The sequence below is a fragment of the Natator depressus genome, chromosome 24, assembly GCF_965152275.1.
Source record: "Natator depressus isolate rNatDep1 chromosome 24, rNatDep2.hap1, whole genome shotgun sequence".
Taxonomy (NCBI): Eukaryota; Metazoa; Chordata; order Testudines; family Cheloniidae; genus Natator; species Natator depressus.
The window spans coordinates 922,039-946,132 of record NC_134257.1 but is presented as its reverse complement, the minus strand read 5'-3'; the positions used below and the strand labels follow the sequence as shown (position 1 = coordinate 946,132).

Here is a 24,094-nt window from a genome sequence, read left to right as displayed (position 1 = left end):
TCAGCCTTGTCCCTCCTGCGTCAGGTCAAGGTAACTGTGCAATTCAGCTGCAGACGCTAGGGAGAGCGAGAGAAGTTCCCGATGCTGTCCGGCATGCCAGGCACCGTGGGACAGCATGAATGTAACTGGGATAAACCCAAGGTAATGGACAATGGTGGGAGTAGAGCGGACTCCCCAGGCATCACACAGGGCTCTGATGAGGCAGGATCTTCGGAGCAGACACACCATGGCCACAGGCCTGTGCTCTCTGTTATCCCAGGGAACAAAAGTCCCATTCAGTGAAAGCATTCAGCCCCCCTCAACACCAGAAGAGCCAGGGCACACCATGGAAGGGCAGGGCATTTAGCACTATTCAGTGTTGCAGCACGGCAGCCTGAGGTCTCCCCCTCGCCTGGTCGCATAGACCGCCAGCGGCTGGAGCAGGCTGGACAGTGCATGGCCCGGCGTGCCCAGTGACGCAGGCTAAGAGCGGGAAGAACGATCAGAACGTCCACTGGACACCATTGCCATGAGGCAGGAACGTTCTTCCATCTGCAGCCTTGCACCTTTGGGGCCTGTAACTGCTGACGCTTTCGGTGCTTTCTCCTGAGCATCTCCTGTTGGATGCTGCAGGCAGGATACAGGTTCCATGGGCCACTAGTGTAAAGTCGCTAACCTTACATCAGAGTCAGGCCCACTTCCATGCAGCCTGACCTGCCACTGTGAGAAGCCCCCTGAGCTGTTAAAGCCTGGGACTCAGCTCTGGCATTGCTCCAGCACTGCACTAGGGGCTAAGACATAGGAATTAGCCTATTGATATGGCATTGCTAACAGCTCTTGCTTGTTCCACCCATTTGTGACAAAGTGGGACTGTTTTTACTGTGTCCTCTGAATACTGTAGGGGTGCCTCAGTTTCCCCTATGCATTTCTTAAGTCTCTAGGTGGTGGTATAAGGGGGTGTAATTGTGGCAGAGCAAAGGGCCAGTGTACATAAATGGCCGACACTCTGTCTCCTGGCAACTGATGGCCTGGGCCCTTCCCCCCTGCAAGGTGAGAGCTAAAGGGCTGGAGAACAAAGGAATCGGGTGACCTCCTGGCCCGGGAAAGGGACAAAGCGCAGAGGAGGAGGGGCTGGAGGGGGAGTCAGTTTGGGGCTGGCTGGGGACAAGGAGTGAAGTGCAGACGGAGTTGTCTGGCTCACTGCCCCCCAAAATGGACCCGGCTGAGGGGTCCTGTTCTCTGTACCTACAAGCTCTGTGTTAGACCATGTTCCTGTCATCTAATAAACCTTCTGTTTTACTGGCTGGCTGAGAATCCTGTCTGACTGTGCAGTTGAGGTGCAGGGCCCTCTGGCTTCCCCAGGACCCCGCCTAGGCAGACTCGCTGTGGGAAGCGCACAGAGGGGTAGAGGACGCTGAATGCTCCGAGGTCAGACCCAGGAAGGTGGAAGCCGTGTGAGCTTTTTGCCCTGCAGACAGTCTGCTCACAGAGAGGAGACCTCAGCAGAGTCCTGACTGGCTTCGTAGGGAGCAGTTCCAGAGCATTGCCCGCCCAGGGACTCCGTGACACCATTGCAACAGGGAACTTCCACCGGCCTGGGCTACAGCCTTCAGGAATGCCTCAAAGCCATGACTCCGCTTAGGGAGCTGATCTGCCCAGCCAAACCAAAGGCTCTCCGAAGGAAAGTGCCACCAGTCTGCTGCCTGGGGCACTGAGAACAAGACCCACGCAAAGCCCTCTACACTGGGAAGGAGACTGAAAACTCTGAGGCAGCCTGGGATGGCATCTCTCGGTAGGAACAAGGTGGACACGACTTTGCATGGAGCTCAAGCTTTTCGTCATCAAAGCGCTGCAAGAACATTCCTCCTCCCCAGCCCAGGGGAGGGCAAGAGGGGTAATCCCCATTTTCCAGCAGGCACAATGGACCCAGAGTCGACAAAGGCACCACAGTTAGTCTCTGCCAGAGCTAGGAGGCGGACGATTAATTCTGTTTGTTAGCTGGAAGTCCACTGAGCCAGGCACTGTACAAACACAGAACAGTCCACAGGCATTACATTAGAACTCTGAAGGGCTTGGCTCCTAGACCCAGACTTTATCCACCAAATCACACCGTCTTATCTGCATCTCAGTCCCAAACCTCATACTGAACTTCCTGACTGCAGATCCAGGCTGAGGTGAGCAAAGACCAATACCGAAACCCAGGCTTCCAGCTGGAAAGCCTTTCCTGAGGGAGGAAAAAAATCCTCCATCTGGGAAGCAATTGCCAAGTGCCCTGCGGAGAGACCAGCAAGGGGCAGCCTCTCTCTGCTTTGGTACATAGGCAAAGCTTTTCTCAGCCCTGTAGCGGCTCGTGCCATCCTGCTAGGGTTCTCAAGACAGCATCGCTATTGGAGCACCAGCCCATTGCAAAGGGACTGGGAAACACGGGGGGCTGAGCTTTTCAAGAACACTTAGGGGATGTGGTAACTTTCATGTGAATTTGGGCAGCTTGGGGACTCAGCCTCAATGGACGGGACTAAATCAATTCCTGTCAGTTATTAGTAAAATGTACAGGCAGCTAGAGACCAGCATGACATCTCAATTCAGCTCTCACACCTAGAAGTTAATGCTCAGAAAACACGCCCTAACTCCATCTGGCTCTTTATTCAGCCTAAATTTGCTGTATGTTTGGGAAACTGCAGATACTCTGTTCCTCTTTGAGGCTAGGACTGGCTGGGAGCTGTTCAGAGAGGATTTTTTGCATTTTGCTGCACAGCAAGGAAAGAAATTGCTTCCTTGTAGTGGCAGATTTTACACTCCAGACAGGAACATTTGTCACTTAGGTTTACATGTTCTTGTTTGTGGCTGATCGGAAGACACTGACTGGGGAAATTCAGAGATTCCAAGACCAGATCAGACCATTGTGATCATCTTGTCTGACCTCCGGCACTGCCCCCAAGTGAACCCTAGAGCAGAGCTGATAGAAAACCAGCCACTCGTCATTTAAAAGTTGGCAGCGATGGAGAACACAGCACTACCCTGGGTCAGTTGTTCCAATGGTTAATTCCCCTCACAGTTAAATATTTACACTTAATTTTCAGTCTGAATTTGTCTAGCTTCAACTCCCAGCCATTGGCTCCGGTTAGACCTTCCTCTGCTAGATGGACAAGCCCCTGATTTAATATTTGTTCCCAGGTAGATCTTCAGATGGGGATCAAGTCACCCCTGAACCAGCTCTTTGTTCAGCTAAGTACATCAACTCAGAGAGCTCAATCAGTACAACTGACCAATCAGCCAAACCGCATGCTTCTCCGCTGCTGGCTGGACCTGTAAGGACCCAGCACCCGCAGGAGAGAGTTACAAGGAGATGGACAAGGATTACAGTTGGTGCTTCTGGTGCATTAGCTACTAGTGCTTGGAACATGGCCCTCAGCTGCACGCAGGGATCCAGGCTTGCTCCCCTGCGTTTCAAGCCCCATATCTAAGCCCTGGTTGCGACGGACTTACAGCAGTGACAGACATTGAGCAGGAAAGTCCGTATGCTGGCAGAGTGTTTTATTAACAGGAGTCAGCTGCTAGGTCAGGCGTGGGTTTCCTCCAGGTGCTCTTTGTGGAAGATCTTTTCCCCTGACCCCTCTCTGCTGTTCCTACAGGTTGTTCTGACCCCTCAGTAGCAGAGATTCTTTTCCTTCACAGCTTCTCCACTCCATGCTGTGGAGGACAAGTACTGTCTCTGGCTTCCTGCTTCTCCTCTCCGAGTGCCACACAAAACACGCATTGCTGCAGACGGAACTTGGATTGATCTTGCTGGGGCTGTTCTCGTTGGGTTGCTTTGCGTTTATGACTAACCCCACTGAAAGTTGCTGAGTCTTTGCTGGGCAAATATGACAATGCCACCTGGAGATGCTAGGGCCAAAGATAGGCGCGTGGGTGCCAAACATTAGGCTCTTGAATCCAAGGCCTTGATTCAGAAATCAATGGGAATTTTGCCTTTGCTTTCAATCAGAGGTAGATCAGACCTGTGAAGCCCTGTGCCCAGCTCAAGGGGTGGACTTTGTGAACCTCTCACAAGAGAGGACAAGCAGGCGTAGGGAGAAGCTTGCATTGACAACGCAGCCTCGGGGGAGATTATTTCTGCAAAGGCCAGAGCTCTCCCAAATATTTATTTTGAAATGTTCAGCTAGAGGAAAGGTCAGCAACCGCTCATTTGCCAGTCCCTCTGGTGGAGTCACAGGTCAATCTGTGTATTGCCCAGACGCCTTCTACTGCCAGAGCCCGAGGGGACCCTGGGCGTTTTTCATGACAGTACAACGTGGATTCTTGAGAGTGCTGCGAGAAATCAAGCGTCTTATCTAGCCTCAGCTAGAAGTGGCCAAACATTCTTCACATGCAGCCTGTGCAGTGAGGAAAACAAACTGTTCCCTCAGGGCAGCAGCTTTTACACTTTGTGACAAATGTTGCACCTATCAGGAGTTCTCGGTGTGCTTGGCAGTGGGTGATTGCAAAGCTGGTGTGGGGGGGGGGGGGGAAAGAGACGCAAAACTGCCAGCTGGACCAGTTCTAATACTAAAGGATCTGACAAGCTGCACTGGAGGCCTAGGAACTGGGCAGCGCCTCTGACTGCCGTGGGCCTGGGACATGGAGCAGCATTGATGGTCCCCCACAGAGAAGCTCCCTGTGACATGCAGCCTGAGGAAGGGCTAGCCCAGGTGATTGGCACCTGGTCTGAGTGCCCAGGTTAGCTCAGTTTGGGTGTGAGCAGCCACTCTGCAAAGCTGTACCAAGTTACCATGTGCCCCCTGGTGCTGCACTCCCCCAGCTGTGACGCTAGGACTTCTGGGGGCATCTCCCCTGGGGTTTTGAGCAGCTCTGATTTTCCTGGTGAATTGTGGGAGAGCTTGTCTGTCCCTGCACACACAGGGGGGAAACGTGGGAAGGCACTGGAGGACTATCATCTTCACTGCAAGGCAGGAGAGTCCCTAGCCAGAATGCAGGCTTCCTCTCACATCCCCAGGAGGGCCAGCTAGCTCAGGCTGTGAGCAGCCTGTGAGACCCACAGCTGCTCTTCAGTGGTTCCATTGCCCTTCTGACCATTTGCTTTTGGAGCCCCTGGGGTTTGGTTCTCCCCACACAGAGCATTGCAGACTGCCAGCCCCTCTCGCAGGTAGCTGTGCTGCTGGCTCTTCCCCCTGGATTTGCCCCAGAACAACCCCCTCGGCTCCCTCTGAAGAGATTGCTTCCAGCTAAACTCAGGGGCAAAATCTTAAACAATAGCACCTAGAGAGGGAGAAATAAAGCTCTAGAGATGAGGGAGGGAGGGAGGGAGGGAAGGTAAGGGCAAGGACTGCTGATGCTCCCAGTGCAGGAGGCCTGAGTTGGCACCACCTCTACAGACACTCATGGGCTCCTGCCACTGGCAAAGGTACATAACACTACAAATAAAAATCAGGGATCTGCAGCGCCTGAGTCAGAGTCTGTACGTTGGTGTGGATGGACCTCTGGTCCCACCCGGTCTGCAATCTCTAGGTTCCCGAGCCCGGGGCAAGGGGAGCTTGGTCCCTCTGTGTGGGAAGGCTCCATTTACAAAGGGTTAATAAGCGATGAAGAGATGCTACCGACAGGAGCTGCAGTGCTGGAAATGGGGACAAGCCCATCAGTAGCAGGAGGTCCCGAGGGCTCTCAGCAGCCCGGTGGCCTGTGGGATTCTAGAACAATGCACAAGACCTGATTAGCCAGTTACCAGCCTTTGCGAACTCTAGGAACGGACCCTTCATACAAAGCACAACCAGAAATTCACCTGCACACAGAGCATTTTGTTCCACAGAAATTGGGGCCGAGCTGCAGGCTCTTGGCTCAGGCTTGGGTCTATTCCCAGTCCCCATCTTCGCTTTTCCATTTGGCTCCCATCCTCTCCCATCAGACATTTCCATAAAGTGCCTCCTTGCTGCAGAAGGGGCTTTTCTGCTCTCCTAGGAGCTGCCTTGGTTAGGCTATGACCTGACTGTGCTGAACATGGCCAAGTCTTCCATGAAGAAACATAAAAATGACCCCCAGAGCCCAGGAGAACCCCATCACCAATGCACAGTGTGGGCTTTGTGGCTGCTGAATCCTGAAACCATGGCACAAGAGGCAACGCTAGAGAAGGGGGGTAAAGTTAACACTGGTAACCACAGGCAGCACGGCCTGGGGGAGGAACAGCGTTCGAGCCAGGAAGCAGAACTCTGCCAAATACTGGGGGTTGAAACGGGTAGTTCTCTTCCATACCAAGATCAGCCGCTTTGGACTGGCCAGCTCATCAGGGCTAAACTGGGCTTTAGGGGACTGGCGGAGGTTTGCAGCCTGCTGGGACAGACTGTGGATGAGGACGTTGGTTTGCTCCCAATCTCTGTCCCTCACTGTCTAGGGCTAGTGTGTGTTGAGGCTCCCCTGTGAAAGGGGAGGAGCATCGTGGTAGGCAGGGAGCCCCACAGCAGGCCCTTCCCAGCTACCAAACATGGCCCCAAGAACGTCTCCCTTTTGGGCAGAGCCCCGCTCAGCACAAACGCGACTAGGCGATGGATGAACTCTTCCCTCACCCAGCCCCAGTTTAGCCCCCATCCCCTGGGAGCAAGCGCCTTTCCCACCCAGGCTCCTGGACAACGCTCAAATGCAGTGTGTGATCAGACCTTCCTGGGTATAGTTTTATCAACAAAGAAATCCACATCAATGTAACATAGCTCATCTCAGAACTTCTCCCCAGGCATGGCTGTTCCTCCCTCAGGTCTGCTCAGCCCACCCCCTAGATCTTCCTTCACCAGATGCTGTAATGAGCCCCTGCTAGTCAGCAGTGCCCACTTACTCCTGCTGCAGCAGGCCCTGCTGATGGGGGGAGGGGATATTGCCTGCCTGTTCAGACCCTCACACAGCACATGTGGCAGCATCCCTGCTGGTGAGGCTGAGGTGCAAAGGGGAAGCTACTCTCAGGCAGGAGAAGCCTGTGCCTTGCAGCATGGAGGAAGTGCTCAGATCCATGCTGACTGGAACAGCAGCGCTGCCCTGTCTCCCCAGCAAAGCGCCGCTCTGGAGTGGGCAGGTACTAACTCCCTAAGAAGCGTGTCTCAAAACACAGCAGCCCACGTGCAGATTTCAGCGTCGGGCCTCTGGGGCTGCTCCAGGGAACGAGCAGGCACCAATCTAACTCCCGGCTGTGGTTGGGCACGGGGTTCCAGCATGGGGGAAGGGAGCTACTTTCTCATGGTTCCCACTGGATCAGGCATTAGGCACCTGCATCCCCAGGGCTGCTCTCACTTACACACCAGCCAGCAGGTCAGTACCAGCCAGGGAGGCACCAAGGTGGATTGAGGCCTCTCGCTGCTCTCCCCCCTGCTGGGTACAGCACAGGATCCAGCCCTGCCCCTTCCCTGACGGCCATATGGTGCTTTGAAGTCCAGGCTGGCCACGTAGAACGGAGGCTCCCCATGTCACGGCCCGTGCAGACGCATTCTCTGCCCGAGGCTCACGGTTACTCCATTCAGAGTTAGCCTGAGCCCCCTGCAAGGCGTGAGACCGGCTCAGGTAGAAGTTAAGCCTGGCAAGGAATCAGGCGCAGCTCAGTGGAACTCGGACCCCGGCTCTCCCCTGCACAGGGGTCCCTCACCTTCCTGCAGCACTGTATGCGATACCGCAGCCAGCCTGGAGGAAAGGCTGAGAGCAGGGCGGCCCAGCCACTTGCAGCTGGACAGCTCCCAGCTAGAGCAGCCTTGGCATCCCCCTGCATCAAACAGCAGAGAATACAGTCACTCTCCCGGGAAGCCTGGTGGGAAGGACCATTAAACCAGAGCAGCTGAGGCAGAAGGTGGCTTCCCAGCCCCTCCACTAGCAAAGCTCCCTCCCAGCCCAGCCGACTCACGGCCTGGCCTGGCGCCCAGTACAGGAAGTTTGCTTTTCCAATCACCTCTCTTCACACACATTTTCCCCTGCAGGCGGTCACACAGCGAGCCAATGGCTGGGCCAACCAGGGAACCAGCAGTTGGCCCTGTCAGTTCAATGAGGCCAGCTATGTGGCCAGACATGTGAACCCCCCACTCCAGGCACTGTGGTATGAACCCTGCTGCACGCGGAGATTGGGACCATGAACCCTGCTGCTCCTGCTCAAGGATCATGCCGCTCTTGGATTCCAGGGCAAAGAGCTGCTTTCCATGGCCTCTACCTCCCACAGAGCAGCAGCAGGGCTCCTGACAGGCTGCGGAGGCTGGAGCAGGGAGTCGCCGCTCCAGAGGCCCTGGGCTAGTGCAGCTTGTGTAGCACCCAGACAGGCTGCAGGTGTCCTCTGGGAATGAGCCAGCATGGCTGGCTGAGTTTCTTCAGAGACCCTGGCCCTTCCCGTCTCAGCACTGAGCGGCTGCAGGAGGGGGCCTGCACTGCACTCTCAAACGAGGCTCAGGGTGGCGATCTCTGCAGCATCCCTGTCACCCGTGTCCAGCACAGATGGTGCAAATCCACTCCAAGGGGGACATTCAGCATTATGTCCCCCAACACACACACACGGCTTCATCACCACCACGAACGCAGACATGCCTTGAAAGGTGCCTGGTTCTCCCCAGGATTCTCCCCTCTGGAGGAGCTCCCGCCCCAAAGGGGACCTACCTGCACTTCCCGCGTGTGGTAGGCAATGATCAAGCCCAGCAGGATGACGGTGGACAGGCTGATAAGGCATTTCAGGGCCAGAGAAAACATGGACTCCTGTAGGACAAGGAAGGAGAAAGCGTTAGAGGAGTGAGGGCCAGGAAGGGGTCACCCCATCCCCACCCCACTGAGACATAACGGGAACTGGGTCCATGGGCCAGGGCAGACGGGAATGCACAGGCCTTGGAGGCATTCTGCTTTCTCCATCGCTACAGGGGAAACTGCGGGCACATGGATCACCACAGAGCAAGGTGTGAGGTGGAGGCATCTGCCCACCCCACCCTTGTTCCTGAGCCCGGAACGTCAGCATGTGCTCTACCTACCCCCCCAACCCACTGCAGGCAGCTTCCCAGAGACGCCTGCTGTCTGGCCCCACCCCACAGCCTCAGCCATGACTGTCCCCCTCTGTACAGCTCCTCCAAGCGCGCTGGCACAGCAACCCCCCTTCTCCCATCTGGGGGTCACACTCCCACTCAGTGATGGGCCACCCAACTGAGAAGAGCAGGGAGCGGAGGCTGAGCACAGGGTGCTCCAGCTGAGAATACTAAACCATACCTGTGCCTCTGCATCCCCTTCTGCCCCAGGCCCTCCAAGTGCCTCACCCAGAGCCACATGGCAAGTCATCGACAGCTGGGAACAGATCCCAGGAGTCCTGATCCCCAGTGCCCTATTCTAGCCACTAGACAACACTGTCTCCGGGCCGCGGCGAGAACCTAAGACTGACCCTCCCTGCACCGACCACTAGATAATGCTCTTCAGAGAGCTGGCAGCCACAGGAGCTCAGCTCGTCTGCGCCCCTTGGCGCTGCGATAATGCCACGTTCCTTTGGGACAGTGCACAGCAGCCCAGCACCCAGCCCATCTGGCACCGTGGCAGGAGGGGTACAAGCGGCAGCCTGGGCGCAACTGGTGAGCTGGGCTGACAGCCCAGGAGCAGGACGGGGACTGTGCAGCCAGATCGGAGGTTCTCTGCAGGTAATGCGATGGGGGCTCAGAGCTGGGACAGGCCATTGGGGATGGCCCATCTGTGTCTCACTGCACCAGCTTGACTCCACCCCCCAATGGTGCCCCTCGCCCTCAGACCGACCATTGCCCCACCCCACACAGCCACCCCCAGCTGCGGATTCACTCCTAATGGCGTTCAGGCAGCTGGTGCTGACAGCAGCCTGGTGCCTGGGGAACAGTCAGTACTGTTTATATGTGAGCACTGGATGCAGCCTCACAAGTTACTGGCCCCCAGCCGTGTGTTTACAGCCTGAGACTTCCCGCTGTAATGACACAATCCATCAGCATGGAGGGACGCATCAAACCACCACCACTTGGCTTGTTTTTGCTGTTGCAATTGGGAGGAAAAAAGATACAGCTCCAAGGCCCCCCAGGTTGAAGCCTCAGTGAGAATGACAAGGTGTGGGAACAGAGCGTCCTTACATGAGCCGGGAGACCATTCCTGTCTCATACATCCGCCCAGCAGGGGCTGCTGGCAGAACTGCAGGTGCACAGGATGCAAAGGTTAGTGCAAAGCTAGTGCAGTGGGTAGGACGCTGGCCTGGGGTCTAGTCCCTGGTCTACCACAGAGGCCCTGGACCAGTCAGTCAGTTCTGTGACTCAGTTTCCAGACTGTAAAATGGGAACATCCCTTCCCTCCTGCACAGAGCTGTGAGGATAAAGGTGCATGACAACATTGCAGGCTGTACACCTACCAGCATGTGAATGCCCGAGCTCAAGGGTGAAGGGTGCTGACTCCATGCACCCATGCTGGCAGGAAGGCCCAGGGAATAGGGGCCCAGTGTGTGGTTCCCCAATCCGGCTGAACAGACTGTGCCCCCAAGGTTAGCAGCTTCCTGAGGCCAAGGACCCAGCTGATCTCAGTCACACAAGCAACAGAATAGCGATAGTAGACTCACTCTCGTGCCTTCATCCAGGGATCTCAGCCCTGTTGCTTCAGGGCACAAACCAGCCTCTCACTGGGGGTCAGGAGGAAACTCCCCTTGGGGCAGGTTACCCCATCACTGGCGGGGGGGGGGCATTGCACCTTTGAAGCAGGTGGCACAGGCCAGTGAGATGGGAACTGCCCAGCCCAGCACCCCCTGTCCCTAGTGTCTCAAAGCCCCACCCCCTAGTGGGAGGGAAGCACTATCGATCCCTGCTTTACAGCTGTGCCAGCACCCCACCTGGCTATGGAGCCTGACCTGGGGCAGTCCACGCAGCAGCCACTGCTACACACTGGGCCCACCATCCAGGCTAGTGGCACAGTGGCCTCCCATCAGCCACACTGCTGTATCCCAGAACCGAGGCCCAGGGGACCAAGGAGACTTACAGAACAGGAATCTGACCCAGGTTCCTCAGGGCCACCACCACAAGCCCAGCCATGCCTCTGCATGCCAGGAAGCAGGCCAGGCTATGTGAGAAGCCACTGGACCAAGGGGTCCCCGGGGAGCCACATCCCTGCGCCCCCTGGGGCTCAGCAGCTGGGAGCGTGATGTTATTGGCATCGATTTGCCGTCTGGAAGAGCAGCCCTTTTTTCAATGAGGTTTTTAATCAAATGCTGTTGGATGTAATGTCTCCCCTCGGCCAGCCAGGGGATTCCAGCAATCTGCTGAGTCTCAGCATTAGCTCTGTAATATGGCATCCTAATAGATGGTCTAATCAGATGTTCCTGCTAATCAATGCAATGTAAATTAAACCAGCCCTTAGATGCCCATGAGCAAAGTGGCTGCTTCCAGACCCCAGGTCTCTGCTGCCTGGCTTCCCACCCCTCCTCCAAACAGCACTCCCCCAGGGAAAGGCCAGGCAGCCGCACCCCTCCTTTCCTCACTGTCTCACTTCCTACCCACTCCCTCCTTTTCCTCTCCACAGGGCTGAGGCACGTGTGTTCATGGTGGCTGCATGAGAAGAGACCCCTGCCCTGTCTCTCTCATTCCCCCCGCCCAGCCCTGGATGGCTGCCCCGGGGCTCCTAACTGACGTCACTGCTGGGCAGTGACTGACCTTGGCCAGCTCCAGCCAACGGAGTGAGGGAAGAGCTGGGTCCTGGCGGCCCAGCGTAGAGTCTGTGTTGTTAGCAGAGGGCTGGTTCCCCTCCCATGGGGGGACAAAGGCCAGCAGCAAGCGTGCTGATTATTATTGCAGCTGTCCAGTGACTTCACCTCACCCAGCGCACATAAGAACCCAGTGTAATTTCAGTGCTAAGCAACCTGCCCCTTCCCCCCCAGCAACAGGGAGAGCTGGAGTCTGGCTTTTCTCTAATCTCCCCCAGATGCTGTGAACACCTGGAGCCCCATCTCCACCTCCCCAGCCCCTCTGCAAACCCCACATCGCAGCCAGCCGCCCATTTCTCACCTCCCAGCAGCTGTCCCCTGAGGACCTCCTGCCACTGCAGATGTTTATGGCTCAGCCGCCTCCTATTTCACTCCAGCTGACAGAGCCAACATCCTTCAACGCTCTCAAGACAACCATGCTTCTGGGTGCCTTGCTTACAACACTTCGTTCCTCCTATTACGAGCTCACCTGTCCTAGTTGCTGGGAGGGCCCCATGCAGCACCTGGCTCTACTAAGCACAGGGCTGGTGTAGTCGAGCACTCCTGTCCGGGGCTTACAGGGGCAGCAGTGCTCGGAGACCCCAGCTGCAGGGTGCTCCCTCCCAAATTCCAGCCCCCTACCAGCCAGGCTTGCTCACAGTCACAAGACAGACTAAAGGTGGAAAACAAAGGCAACCAGCAGAACAAGAAGGAACTGTCCCAGAGCCGGGACCCCGCTGGCGTCAGGAACCCCACAGACAGATACTAGCCCCTCATTAGCTGCATTGAGGTAGCACCTGGCGCTGCAACCAAGGTGGGGCCCTATTGTGCTGGATACTGCAGACACAGCGAGACAGCCCCTGCCCGACAAGCTCCCGACAAAGGCAGGGTTATTCTCCCCATTAGTAGAGGTGGAACTGGAACACACAGACTTTCCCAGCAAGGTCAGCATGTCAGGAGCGGAGCTCTGTAGATCATCTAACCCTACCTGTGGGGGTCAAGCACAGGCCATCCGGCCCAGGACACCCACCCGGGGAGCCTGCTAGACCCAGCTTTCCTGAGTCGTGAGGCATTAGCCAGAAGACCCTCCTTCCTCTCTCTCAAAAGTGTTGCAAAGGGGGGCAGAGCCAGGGTTAAGCAGGGCAGAATCTACCCAGGGAAAGGGACCCAGGGGGTTGTCCGCAGAGCCCCAGGACAGACCCATTGCTGCAAGGGCCCCGGTAGGGGATCTCCCTTTGCCTTCCCACTGAGCATGTCTCTGCTAGGGCCACTGGTGCTAATGGGGCTGCTTGGCTTCTCTCTGCAGCTGCCAGAGGGGAATTCCCATAAACCTGACAGCAGAGCCAAAGGAAATCAGGGCATTTAGTGGGATTGTTCTAAGTGCCAGGAGATAAAGAGGCCCATGGGAGAGATACAGACAGGCAGAGCTGCTGAGGGATGAGCAGAAAGCAATAGCTGATTGCTCATGGAGAGTTACTCATGGAGCACCTCTCCTTTCCCAGGGAAGTTCCCAATCTGGCTCCCGTGGGCAGGCTGCGGTGGAGGGTAGAGACTCAGGCAGGGAAGCCCTTTTCCATCAGAGCCCCGCTGACCCCATGCGGCTGTGCTAAACTGTTAAGAGAAATCCCCTGTGGCTCATGAGCAAAAGGGTCGGTAGCATATATGCAGCCATCCACCCTCATGCAGACAGTGCTGGATGTGACAAAGTGGGACTGTTCTTCATGTTTCCTCTCCCCAGTTGTCACGATGCTCTGGAACTGCTCCCTACGAAGCCAGGCAGGACTCTGGGGAAGTCTCCTCTCTGTGAGCAGACTGTCCCCAGCGCAAAAAGCTCACACAGCTTCCCCCTTCCTGGGTCTGACCTCAGAGCATTCAGCATTTTCTGCCCCTCCGTGCGCTTCCCACCGCGAGTCCACCCAGGCAGGGTCCTGGGGAAGCCAGAGGGTCCTGCCCCACAACTCCGCAGTAAGACGTGACTCTTAGCCAGCAAAACAGAGGTTTATTAGATGACAGGAACATGGTCTAAAACAGAGCTTGCAAGTACAGAGAACAGGACCCCTCAGCTGGGTCCATTTTGTGGGACAGTGAGCCAGACAACCACGTCTGCACTTCACTCCTTGTCCCCAGCCAGCCCCAAACTGAAACTATCTCCAGCCCCTCCTCTTCTTTGTCCCTTTCCCTGGGCCAGGAGGTCACCCGATCTTTGTCTTCAACCCTTTAGCTCTCACCTTGCAGGGGGGAAGGGCCCAGGCCATCAGTTGCCAGGAAACAGGGTGTCGGCCATTCTCTGTGTCCAGACCCCTGCACACACCTGCCCTCTAGGGCTCTGCAACGATCATACACCCTTACCCCAACCCCTAGATACTTAAGAACTGCATAGGGGAAACTGAGGCACCCCCACAATATTTAGAGGGAACATTAAGAACAGTCCCACTTCGTCACAATGGGGAAAGGCACAAGACACCAGCTCTGGGAGGCAAACCTCTGTTAATGCGTCAGGCAGCAGTGCCAGCTTCCCCGGTCAGTGTGCTTCAGTCTTGCCACGCAGGCAGCAGCCCAGAGCCGAAGGAGAGTTCTGCCTCAGACAGAGTCCAAGGCCAGGAAGGACCCTTATAATCTGGGCTAACCCCCTGCATAGCCCAAGCCAGAGAACCTCACCCAATGACTCCTGCATCCAGCTCAGAACGTCTGGTTCAGCTGGAGCATGTCTGATAGAAAGGCATGCAAACCTCCCCCAGTGACAGGGAAACCCCACAGCCCTTGACAGGCTGTTCTGGTGGTTCATTACCCTCCTGTGAAAAAAAAACTGCACCTTATTTTTAGTCTGAATGTGTCTGGCGTCAACTTCTAGCCCCTGGACCATGTTCTGCTTTGGCTGGATTAAGGAGCCATTTATCATCTGACATCTCCCATAAGTGCCTGCAGATCATGATCAAGTCACCTCTTAACCTTTGCTTTATTCAGTGAAATAGCTTGAGCTTCCTCAGTCTGGCAGTGAGGCAGGTTTTCCAGACCTTGACTCCTGGACCCTTTCCAACTGTCACCATCCTTTCCAATGCGTGGACACAGTATTCCGGCACTGGCCTCACTAATGCTGTTTACCAGTCACACCACCTCCCTTCTCCATAGTCATCCAGCCCAGGGTCGCATTAACCCAGCTGTGGCATCGCACGGAGTGTTTCTGCCCATCTGATTTCTACCAAGGCTCTGTAGTCTGAGAGTAACTGCCTTCCAACCTACAGCCCCTGTAAGTGCTATACATGTGACCTCCGTTCTTGGACCCACGCTATACAGCACTGTCTTTGGCTGTATTAAAATGCACATGAGCCCACCGTGGCAGGTGCCCAGGTTGCTCTTTGGAACTGGCCAGTCCCCATCGCTACCATGTCTGTCAGCAGAGAAGCCAGTCAGTGATGCTTTTTAGGATGTTCACTGGCCTGAAACCACAAGCTTGTTTCACGTGGGCCACTGAAAAGCATGGTCCAGTGGTAGGCAGTGTGGCCTAGTCGAGAGAGCCCAGTGGCCTATAGAAAATCCCCACCCCCTTCCCTCTTAGATCCTCCCCTGGGGCTCTGCCTCCGCACCAGCATTTCAAAACAAGAGGAAACTGGTCCTAAAAATAACCTGTTGGAACTAGCGGGAGCGATATTCTGGGTGCAGCCTGGCGAACAGGGAGCATTGTTCTCCTGCAGCCCAGCAGGGCCACGCATTGTGGTCAGCCTCACAACTTGGCACTTGCCTCTCCATTGTTTGGATAGAATAGCTGGTGCCGAAAGGAGGGCTGGAGACCAAACACAGGCTATTAATAGGCAGGCTCTAGAGTATAGCTTGTGCCAAGGCAGCTATAGCTCTGATACTGCCACAGAGCTGCTGCCTCTACCTACCTCTGCGGCATCCAGCCCTTTAGAGGTACCCAGACATCTGGGCAGTCCAGAACCTCCCTGGACTGTCGTTTGCCACAAACCTTGTGGTGTGCAGGTCTAATGTCTCTCCTGGAGACATGGAACCATGGCAAACCAGGACATCTTCGCTACCAAATGCACAGTCATGGTACACACAGGTTGGGATTAAAGGGCATCGGCACAGCTACAGGGACGGGGGAACTCAAGGTTGGAATAGCAAGGGGCTGCAGGCTGGGACTTGGGTGCTGGGGGTGGGAGACCCCCAAGACTGGGAGAGCAGGGGGGCTGCAGGACAGAGCTGATGCCTCTTAGCAGAGCTGAGCAAGGGGAAACTCACCCCTCACTTGCTAGTACCATAGATTTGCCCTGACTTGGTGGTTTTTGCATCCTAGCTGGTTCTTTTCAAGAGCATGGAATATCAGTGACGAGTCGGAACATTTACATACACAGAGTGACCCAGCCTCAGGCTTCAGGGAGACTCAGCACCTGTAGGGGTCAGGCAGGAATCCCCACTGCCACCTACAGAACTGCACAATGGAATGACTAAAGGGAGGGGGGCTGGGGCTGTACCCAAGGCAGGAGACCACACCAGATGGGCCAGTGCCTGATTCAGTGCCTCGAATCCCATGTCTCCCCATATCAGGAGGGGAAATGCAGCCGCTGCTATATAGTGCTGAGTGTGGCCTGCTGCTGTTCCAGCCCCTCCCCCTACATGCAGGGCCAGAACCCGAGTTGGCTTAAATCAGCATCATTTCATTGAACCCAGTGCTGGTTTATGCCTGGTCTGGCCCAAGGTGTCCAACCAGTCAGAGAAGAGGGACTGGCAGAGGGGCTTTACAGCCAAGTATCAGTAGGGTAGCCGGGATCAGGGCCCCATTGTGCGAGGTGCTGCATACGCAGACCTACAGACACCTGGACAAGGGCTAGGTGGCTGCTATGCAGAGACCACAGCCTGGTCTCATTGTTTCCTTGTTCTCCCCCATCTGCCTTGGGTTGAGCGCTGTCTGGAGCAGGACTGTCTTCTGGTTCTGCATTTGTGCAGTGCCCAGTGGCAGGGGACTCTGGCCCATCACTGGCTTACACATGAACTTGTACCTGTTTAAATTGATTTAGTGAAACTGGTGCAGCTTTGTGGGTGGACATAGGCAAGCTACCCCACAAGAAGTGTACACAGCCCCCTCACACACACTGTCCACCCATCCCCCACCCCACTTTAATTCAATCTGTGTGCCACCAGCCTGTAGTTAACCCTTGGAACTTGTGTGTGCAGGGAAGTCTGGCCTGAGAGGCCCTGCCCCGAAGAGCTCAGTCTAGAAGCATAGACACAGGAAGGGTGGGAGGGGCAGAAGAGGCGGGAAGGGGTTTTGCCCCTGATCACAACAGGGCTCCTGGGTTCTTTCCCCTGGCCCAAGGGGCCCATGGAGTTGGGAATGGCAGTGCCAGCAGCAGACAGCCATGCCTCTGACCACACGGGAGCTCGTGCTGCTGTTGCGCACCTGGTCCTGGTGGCTGTCTGAAAGAGGCTACTGGGCTGGCTGGGCTGCTGGCCAGACGTAGGGCAGAGCCCTCACATCCCAGGCGCCGATGCAGCCCACAGCTTGCTATGGCACAAGCCATGGTGATGCCTAATGGGAAACGTTGTTCTGAGCAGGTCAGTGTCAACTGTGCAAGGAACACCCAGGGTTAACTGCAATTAGGGGTCACTCCTGGAACAGTTCTGCCATCAATTATGGCCAGTTTCAGCTGCTGTCTGGACAGTGTTAGCCCTTCGCTGCCAGGCAGCTGGTCAGAGCAGGAATGGCTGTTAGCTGAGGAGCTTTCCCAAAGCAGAGAATACAAACATGCCCAGAAGATTCTGTCAGTGCCAGCTGCATGGAGCCGTCCAGGGAGCCCTGAAGGAGGCTGGCAGCGTTCATCTGTCGCACTCCACCCTGAACGCAGGGGTGAACGCTGCTAGGAAAGGGTTAAGTGGGTCCTGCTAACTCACTGGGCAGGTGGCTTAGTATCCCACCCAGAGACAAGGGCATGGCCCTCTGGAGAGAGGGGGATCAAGAGTGCTGGCTGAGCAAAGCTGCAGGAGGATCCTTAGGGACTGCCATGGCACGGGGAGAAGAGATGGAGCTGAGCTTGTCATCAGTAAAGGCAAACCCCAGCTCACGCCCAGACACATGGTTCTTCCAGGACAGGCTTGGCTACAGCCTGTTAACATGCTGAAATCTTCACTGCAAAGAGACCACTGCGCCCCCCCTCAGAGCCCTCCTGCATTTGCCTGCCATTGCCAAGTCCCACGAGGGGAGCACAGCCACGGGAGACTGTCACTACAGGGTGACTAGCGAAATCCTCCTGGTTTCTCTGCCCATGGGATTCACTGCACCTGGCTCACCTACAGCCCCTTCCGGACCTACCCCTCTATCACCCTGCTCTCAGGACATGGGAAGTGGCTAGGACGATGACAGAAGTTAGCCTGATTGAGCACAGTGGCTTTGATACCAGTCTGTCACCCCAACAGGGCTCAGTCCAAAGAAAGGCCCAGCTGTGTGGGTGACCCCAGCCGAGCAAGCATACAGAATCCAGGGCACGTTAACATTTCTTTGCCCATTGGAGGAGTCTCTCAGACCCCCCTCCCCTGCATGCATGCTGCTTTCCAGCTTTAATAAAAAGCAATCCAAGCCAAGCTGGAACAGCCCAGGAAATGGAGCAACAATCCCCTTTGCCCCCCTGGGGCCACAGCACGACAAGGCGGAAAGGTACAAGACAAACGATACTTTGGGAAAACCTGCCACACAGCCCCGGTCTTTATGCACAGCTCCCGTCAAAGCCGGCTCCAGAGGGGCCTGGACAGGAAGAACTAGTCCTGGCTCCCATGCTCACTCCCAGGAGCGGGCAGAAATGAGATCAACGTGATTCATTGGCAAGCAGAGCCCAGCTCGGAGGGAGACTGGGGCTTAGGGCAGGTGACCACCTGGAGCAAGGACAGGCATGTGCACACGTCTGTCGGGGGAGGGCGGCTGCATGGCCTTATATATATATTACACACACACACACACACGGTGTGGGGCATGGACACCCCAACGTCCGGCCAATCTAGAACAGGCCCCCCCAAACCCATCACTCACCAAAGGGATGGGGGTGCCAGGCTGCCAGGGAGGCCACATAACAAGGAGAATTGGAGAGCCTCACATAGTCGCAATTGGGTGCATGGCTGCTGAGTGTGATTGGCACATAGCCAGGTCACCCCCAAAAGGCCGCTGCTCTATGGCACAACTGCACCTGGGAGCCAACAGCCCTGGGGTGCCCCGCCCAGACTCCAAATCCCAGCATGCAGTGCTCCCTCTTCAGCCAAGTGGAAGGCAAGGTGGCACACATGGCATGGTGTTCACAAGCAGTCCTACAATAACACATGCCAGCCCTCACAGTGGAGCCTGCAAACAGCCCTACAACACCACACACTCCCTAGAACGGGGGTGCTGTCTGCTGGCACCTAGCTCTTGGCTCCAGGTGCCACGCCCTGGGCTGCAGGGGCCCTGTCCTCCAGCTGGGGAGAGGCTAAAACAAGCACCTGGCATTCTGCTCTCAGCTGAGGGCTGGAGCCAGGCCAGGGCCCAGCACTGCAGCAGCCCCAGGCGCCTTCCAGCCCCTTCCCTGCAGGAGCACAGAATTCTGGACATGGCCAGTGAGCTCCTGTTCCTAACACAGTGGGGCCAGAAAGCTTCCTGGGGATATTTAGAGACAAATCAGAGCATTGCTGGAGCTTCAAACAGCAGCCGTAGAGCAGCCTCGACCCCTTTCACACTGGGGGGGGGGGCCACAAGGGATGGGGACAAGGGATGGGGACACACTGCAGCAGACCCTGCAACCAGGTCCACAACCCTTCTCATTGTGGCAGGGAGTGGTCAGGACACCTCTTGCCCAGGGCAGCCTGCAGCCAGAGGCGGCTCAGGAGGCCCCAGTCCTGCAGTGGGTGGGTGGTGCTGCTTGCAGGTGTTTGCCCAGGAGGCAGAGGTGCACAGCTTATTCTCGATTTCCCAGTAGCAGGTGCGACCCAGGTTCCTGGTCTCTGCACCACGGAAAGCACAGCTTCCAGGCCACAGTGCATCTGGACAGCTGGAGCCAGACCCAGCAAAGGGTTCCTCCAGAGAGCTCTGCCAAAGCCCCTCTCTCTGGCCAAAACCACCCCTGCTAGCCCAAACCTGGGCCCCATACCCCCAGCTCTGCCAATGCCCCTCTATCCCCATCCACAGCCCCCTTGCTGTCCCAGCACTGAGTGCTCTACAAAGCCCTGGCTAAGCTACAATCTCTGAAGATTATACACCATGCTAAGCTACAATCTTTGAAGATCATATTATGACCTCTGTTCTGCCCAGATGTGAGAGGCATGGGGGCAGCTCGCCCTGCAGAGCCCTCTCCAGCTTCCATCTCTCCCCTCACTCCCTGGCCTAGCCCAGCTGAGACTCAGCAGGGAGGGGGAATTCCAGCCAGATGAAGCGCTGCCTTGGGCTAGCAGGCACAGGAAAGACTCCCTGCCGGGGGGCTCAGTGGGCAGGATTTATAGCTGGCTCTGACCAAGTGGGACTGTTCTTAATGTTTCCTCTGAATAGTGTGGGGGTGCCTCAGTTTCCCCTATGCAATTCTTAAGTATCTAGGTGGTGGGATAAGGGTGTATGATCATTGTAGAGCCCTAGAGGGCAGATGTGTGCAGGGGTCTGGACACAGAGAATGGCCAGAGACACCCTGTTTCCTGACAACTGATGGCCTGGGCCCTTCCCCCCTGGAAGGTGAGAGCTAAAGGGTTGGAGAACAAAGGACTCAGGTGACCTCCTGGCCTGGGAAAGGGACAAAGCCCAGAGGAGGAGGGGCTGGAGGGAGTTTCAGTTTGGGGCTGGCTGGGACATGGAGTGAAGTGCAGATGTGGTTGTCTGGCTCACTGCCCCACAAAATGGACCCAGCTGAGGGGTCCGGTTCTCTGAACTGACAAGCTCTGTGTTAGACCATGTCCCTGTCGTCTAATAAACCTTCTGTTTTACTGGCTGGCTGAGTGTCACGTCTGACTGCGGAGTTGGGGGGCAGGACCCTCTGGCTTCCCCAAGACCTCGCCTGGGCGGACTGGCTGTGGGAAGCGCACAGAGGGGCAGAGGATGCTGAATGCTCCGAGGTCAGACCCAGGAAGGTGGAAGCTGTGTGTCCTGGAGACAGGCTGCTCACAGAAAGGAGACTTCCCCAGAGTCCTGACTGGCTTCATGGAGAGCAGTTCCAGAGCATTGCCCAGGGACTCCATGACACTGGCAGAGTGAGGAAGCATCATGTGCCCCTTCCATGGCCTTTGGGGCTGAGGCTTGTGTGCATGACAGAGCTCGTGTACATAGCCAGGAACTGCTGACCATGTGGAGCCAGCTGGAGGGCATCCCGGACTGACGAGCCTCCAAGCCTGGAGTGCCCCCGCCCTCCTCTGGACTCCACAGCCTCACTACACTATCTAGGGCGCCCACTGGTGGCAATGGGCACTGCCAGGCAAGCACCCAGCACCCGAGGACAGAGCTGCCCGCACAGTTAAGGTACTTTGCTAGGTAGGACTGACACCAATAGTTAGCAGGGGCCCAGCCCTCCCAGACCCCTTGTGGGGGAGACAGGGCCCAGAGAGCCAGCCACGGGGCTGAGGGGGGCATCACCGCAAAGGAAAGCACCAGCCTTGCTGGCATGGGAAGGCAGAGAAAGCAGAGCCAGCCAGATTCCTCATGCCGCAGCCTGCAGAGCCCTGGGATTAAACAGGAGCAAGGTGGATCAGCTCCCACTACCCCCCTCTGCCTCCTGGGCAAACACCTGCGAGCAGCACCTCCCTCCCACCCACAGATTGAAGTCTTGTCCCATTCCCTCCCCCCCCACATTCCACAGATACTTCCCACCCCAACTCCCAATGGCCCCCAGGAAGTGGGTCAGGGTCAGGACATGGCTTGGGGCCCTGCTGTGGGGCAACATGGGGCAGAGCCAGCTCCAGCATCACCTCAAGCCTCATCCCCACGCAGGGGCAAGTGCTGGCAGAGGCACCACTGGGAGAAATAGATCCTTCCCCCTCCACCCTGCTCCCTGGGGATCCACCACCCACAGGCTCCCTTCCAGCAAGGAGGCGGCACCAGCAACATCCCATTATGCAGGGGGGGCAAACATGGCACACTACAGCTACTCTCCTGGACAGCAACTGGCCAGACCTTTCCTAGCAGCCACACCTACGCTGAGCAAGCCACATCAGGGCCACACAGGAACAAGGCACCAGAAAGACCCAGCAGCCAGCTGGGGGGTGAGGGAGCAAGTCAGAGCCACAGCCCTGGAGTCACTCAGCTCCTCCACTCAAGAGCCTTGAGCAAACCTAAGTGGAATTAATTTGAGCACAGGGGATCCTACCCCATGCCCTTGGTGCCACGGACCTCGCTGCAGCAGGGGGTGACCTGAACACTCACCCCACCGCCTGTATATGCCTCTCTGAAACACACAGAACTAGCCCTGTCGTCCCCCCCGCCCCCCAGTCCCTGCATAGCCCAGCCAACAGCCCAACCCAGCCATGCTCCACCCCACAGATCAGTGCCAGTCTCCCATTTGGGTGCCCTATGCACCCACCAATACGGTCAGGCATTTCTCCTTTCCTCCTGATTTTTGGTTTCAAGGGAAATGAAGGAAGGCAGGAGCTGAGTGCTGGAGCAGCCTTTCCTCTTCTGCCCCCCCACCGCCCAGCTCCTCAGATTGCTGCAGGAAGCAGAGAGCAGCCCCTTCCCACACAGCTCCCTATCTTGCTGCTCCCTCTGTGCCCATGTGACCTGAGCTCTGCCTGACACCAGCCCAGCTGCCTGGATGCAAACCCCTGTTAGCAAGACTCAAAGGAATGCGAAGGAATGGGACAAGCTGCACAGATCCCCCTCTCCACACAGCCCAGCGCCTGACCATTCCACCGGCCCCTGCCTGCACTGCACACACCCCGCTAGCGTGGATGCCTATTCATCTCCCGTCTCCAGATAGGTATAAATAACATGACAGATGTCTATACAAAGAGTTATTCATATCCCTGCCAGCGCACAGCTAGAGAGAAAGAAAGGGAGCCGGGGGGGCACACCAGTGTACTAGCTGGGGGTGCCTGTGCCACAGACTCCGGGCACAGAGAGTTCTCGGGGGGGGGGGGGGGGGGCGCAGTGTGCCATTCACTGCCACATGGGGTGCTAGGGAGCAAGCCGGGACACTGGGTCTCGCACATGTGTTGCCCAGACAGGCTCATGCAGAGCAGCTTCTAACTACACAGGGATCAACTTTGAGCCGAGGGGCTTGCCTCCAGCAGTTGGTGCTCGAGGGCCCTGTTCAGGGCTGGGGTCGGCAGGACCCGCTTGCACATGCTCTGACTGTGGCCCAAGCATCCAGCCCCAGGCAGTGTTTTCAAGCGAGGCTGGGGTCGCAGAGCCAGCAAAATAAAATACTTAAAGCCAGATCGTGAGGGGCACTAAGCCTGGGCTGCTCCCAGATTAGGGCAGAGCCCCCAAAATTTCAGACCTCTTTAAGTGCTGGGCCCAGGCGCAGAGCAGCCGCAAGGGTCAAGGGCAGTGCCCCAGGGAGGCTAAGCAGCCATTTTAATGGTGCCACCCCCCCGCCACAGGGGTTGAAATGCTGCTGACCCTCTTGTAGGAGCCTGCAAATCCAACAGCATGGATATCCCCACCCCCAGGCTCAGCCCCACCCCAGAGACCAGGCTGGGGGCTGCCAGGCAGCGAGCAGACAGCTGTGCCCTCAGGGCTGGTGGCTGTTTGCAAACAAGGCCAGACAGACGGAGGAGCCAGGTGTGACCCCTGCATGCCAGCACTTCCTACAGGCAGCCACCCTCCTCTGGGCCTGAGCATGGGGAGTCAGGAGAGCCCAAGGGAACAGGAGGGAAAGGCACCAGACATCCCTTAGTTAGGAGGTAGCCAGCCCCAGCCTGCTCCAGCCTCAGGTAGAGCCCAGAATCCCATGGGGGAGTCACAGAGCTTGACTCATGCAATGAGCCCTGGGGAACCCAATCCCACCAGCACCACCACTTGCTGGCCCAGTGTATCCACTGGAGCAAAAAGGGGGTGGGTCTTTCCTTCTGGGAACAGTGCTACTGCCAGAGGGGTCCTGCTCCTGGGAGGGCTGAAGGCACAAGGGGCTACCCCCTGTGCCAAGGCAAAGGCACATCCCCGGCTGCAGGGGAGCCCATGGCAGGACAGCTGGGGATGGGGGGGGGGGGGCAACTTTGCCCTCACTTTCTATCAGGAAGGAAGCATTTCACAGGGTTCAGCCAGCCCCAGGGTCCAGCTGCTTGGGCTCAAGGCTCGATCACATGGGGAAATTTCCTCTAAGCAGATAGCAGAACATAGCTGGGCCAGGCCCCCTCTCCCGAAGGGGACAGAGCCAGCCAAGGGGAATCCCCAGCCACACCCAAACAAGGAGCCTCCTGGGCAGGGTCTCTGTACAGCCCCCCACACAAGGGGCCCTAAGGCTGAACCGGGGCTATGAGAATACACACAAGAGCAGGCGTTGAGGAAAAAGTGGCTCTGGGGCA

General features: G+C 56.8%; 1 protein-coding gene across 1 annotated transcript in view; it reads right to left on the bottom strand.

Annotated features, from left to right (window-relative positions):
- Nucleotides 1-24,094, bottom strand: part of KCNN3 (potassium calcium-activated channel subfamily N member 3) — an 81,629-nt gene that overhangs the window by 55,837 nt on the left and 1,698 nt on the right. Inside the window, exon 2 of the mRNA XM_074938970.1 lies at nt 8,584-8,679. Coding sequence (XP_074795071.1) covers nt 8,584-8,679 — 96 coding nt within the window. The remainder of the gene's footprint in view (nt 1-8,583; nt 8,680-24,094) is intronic.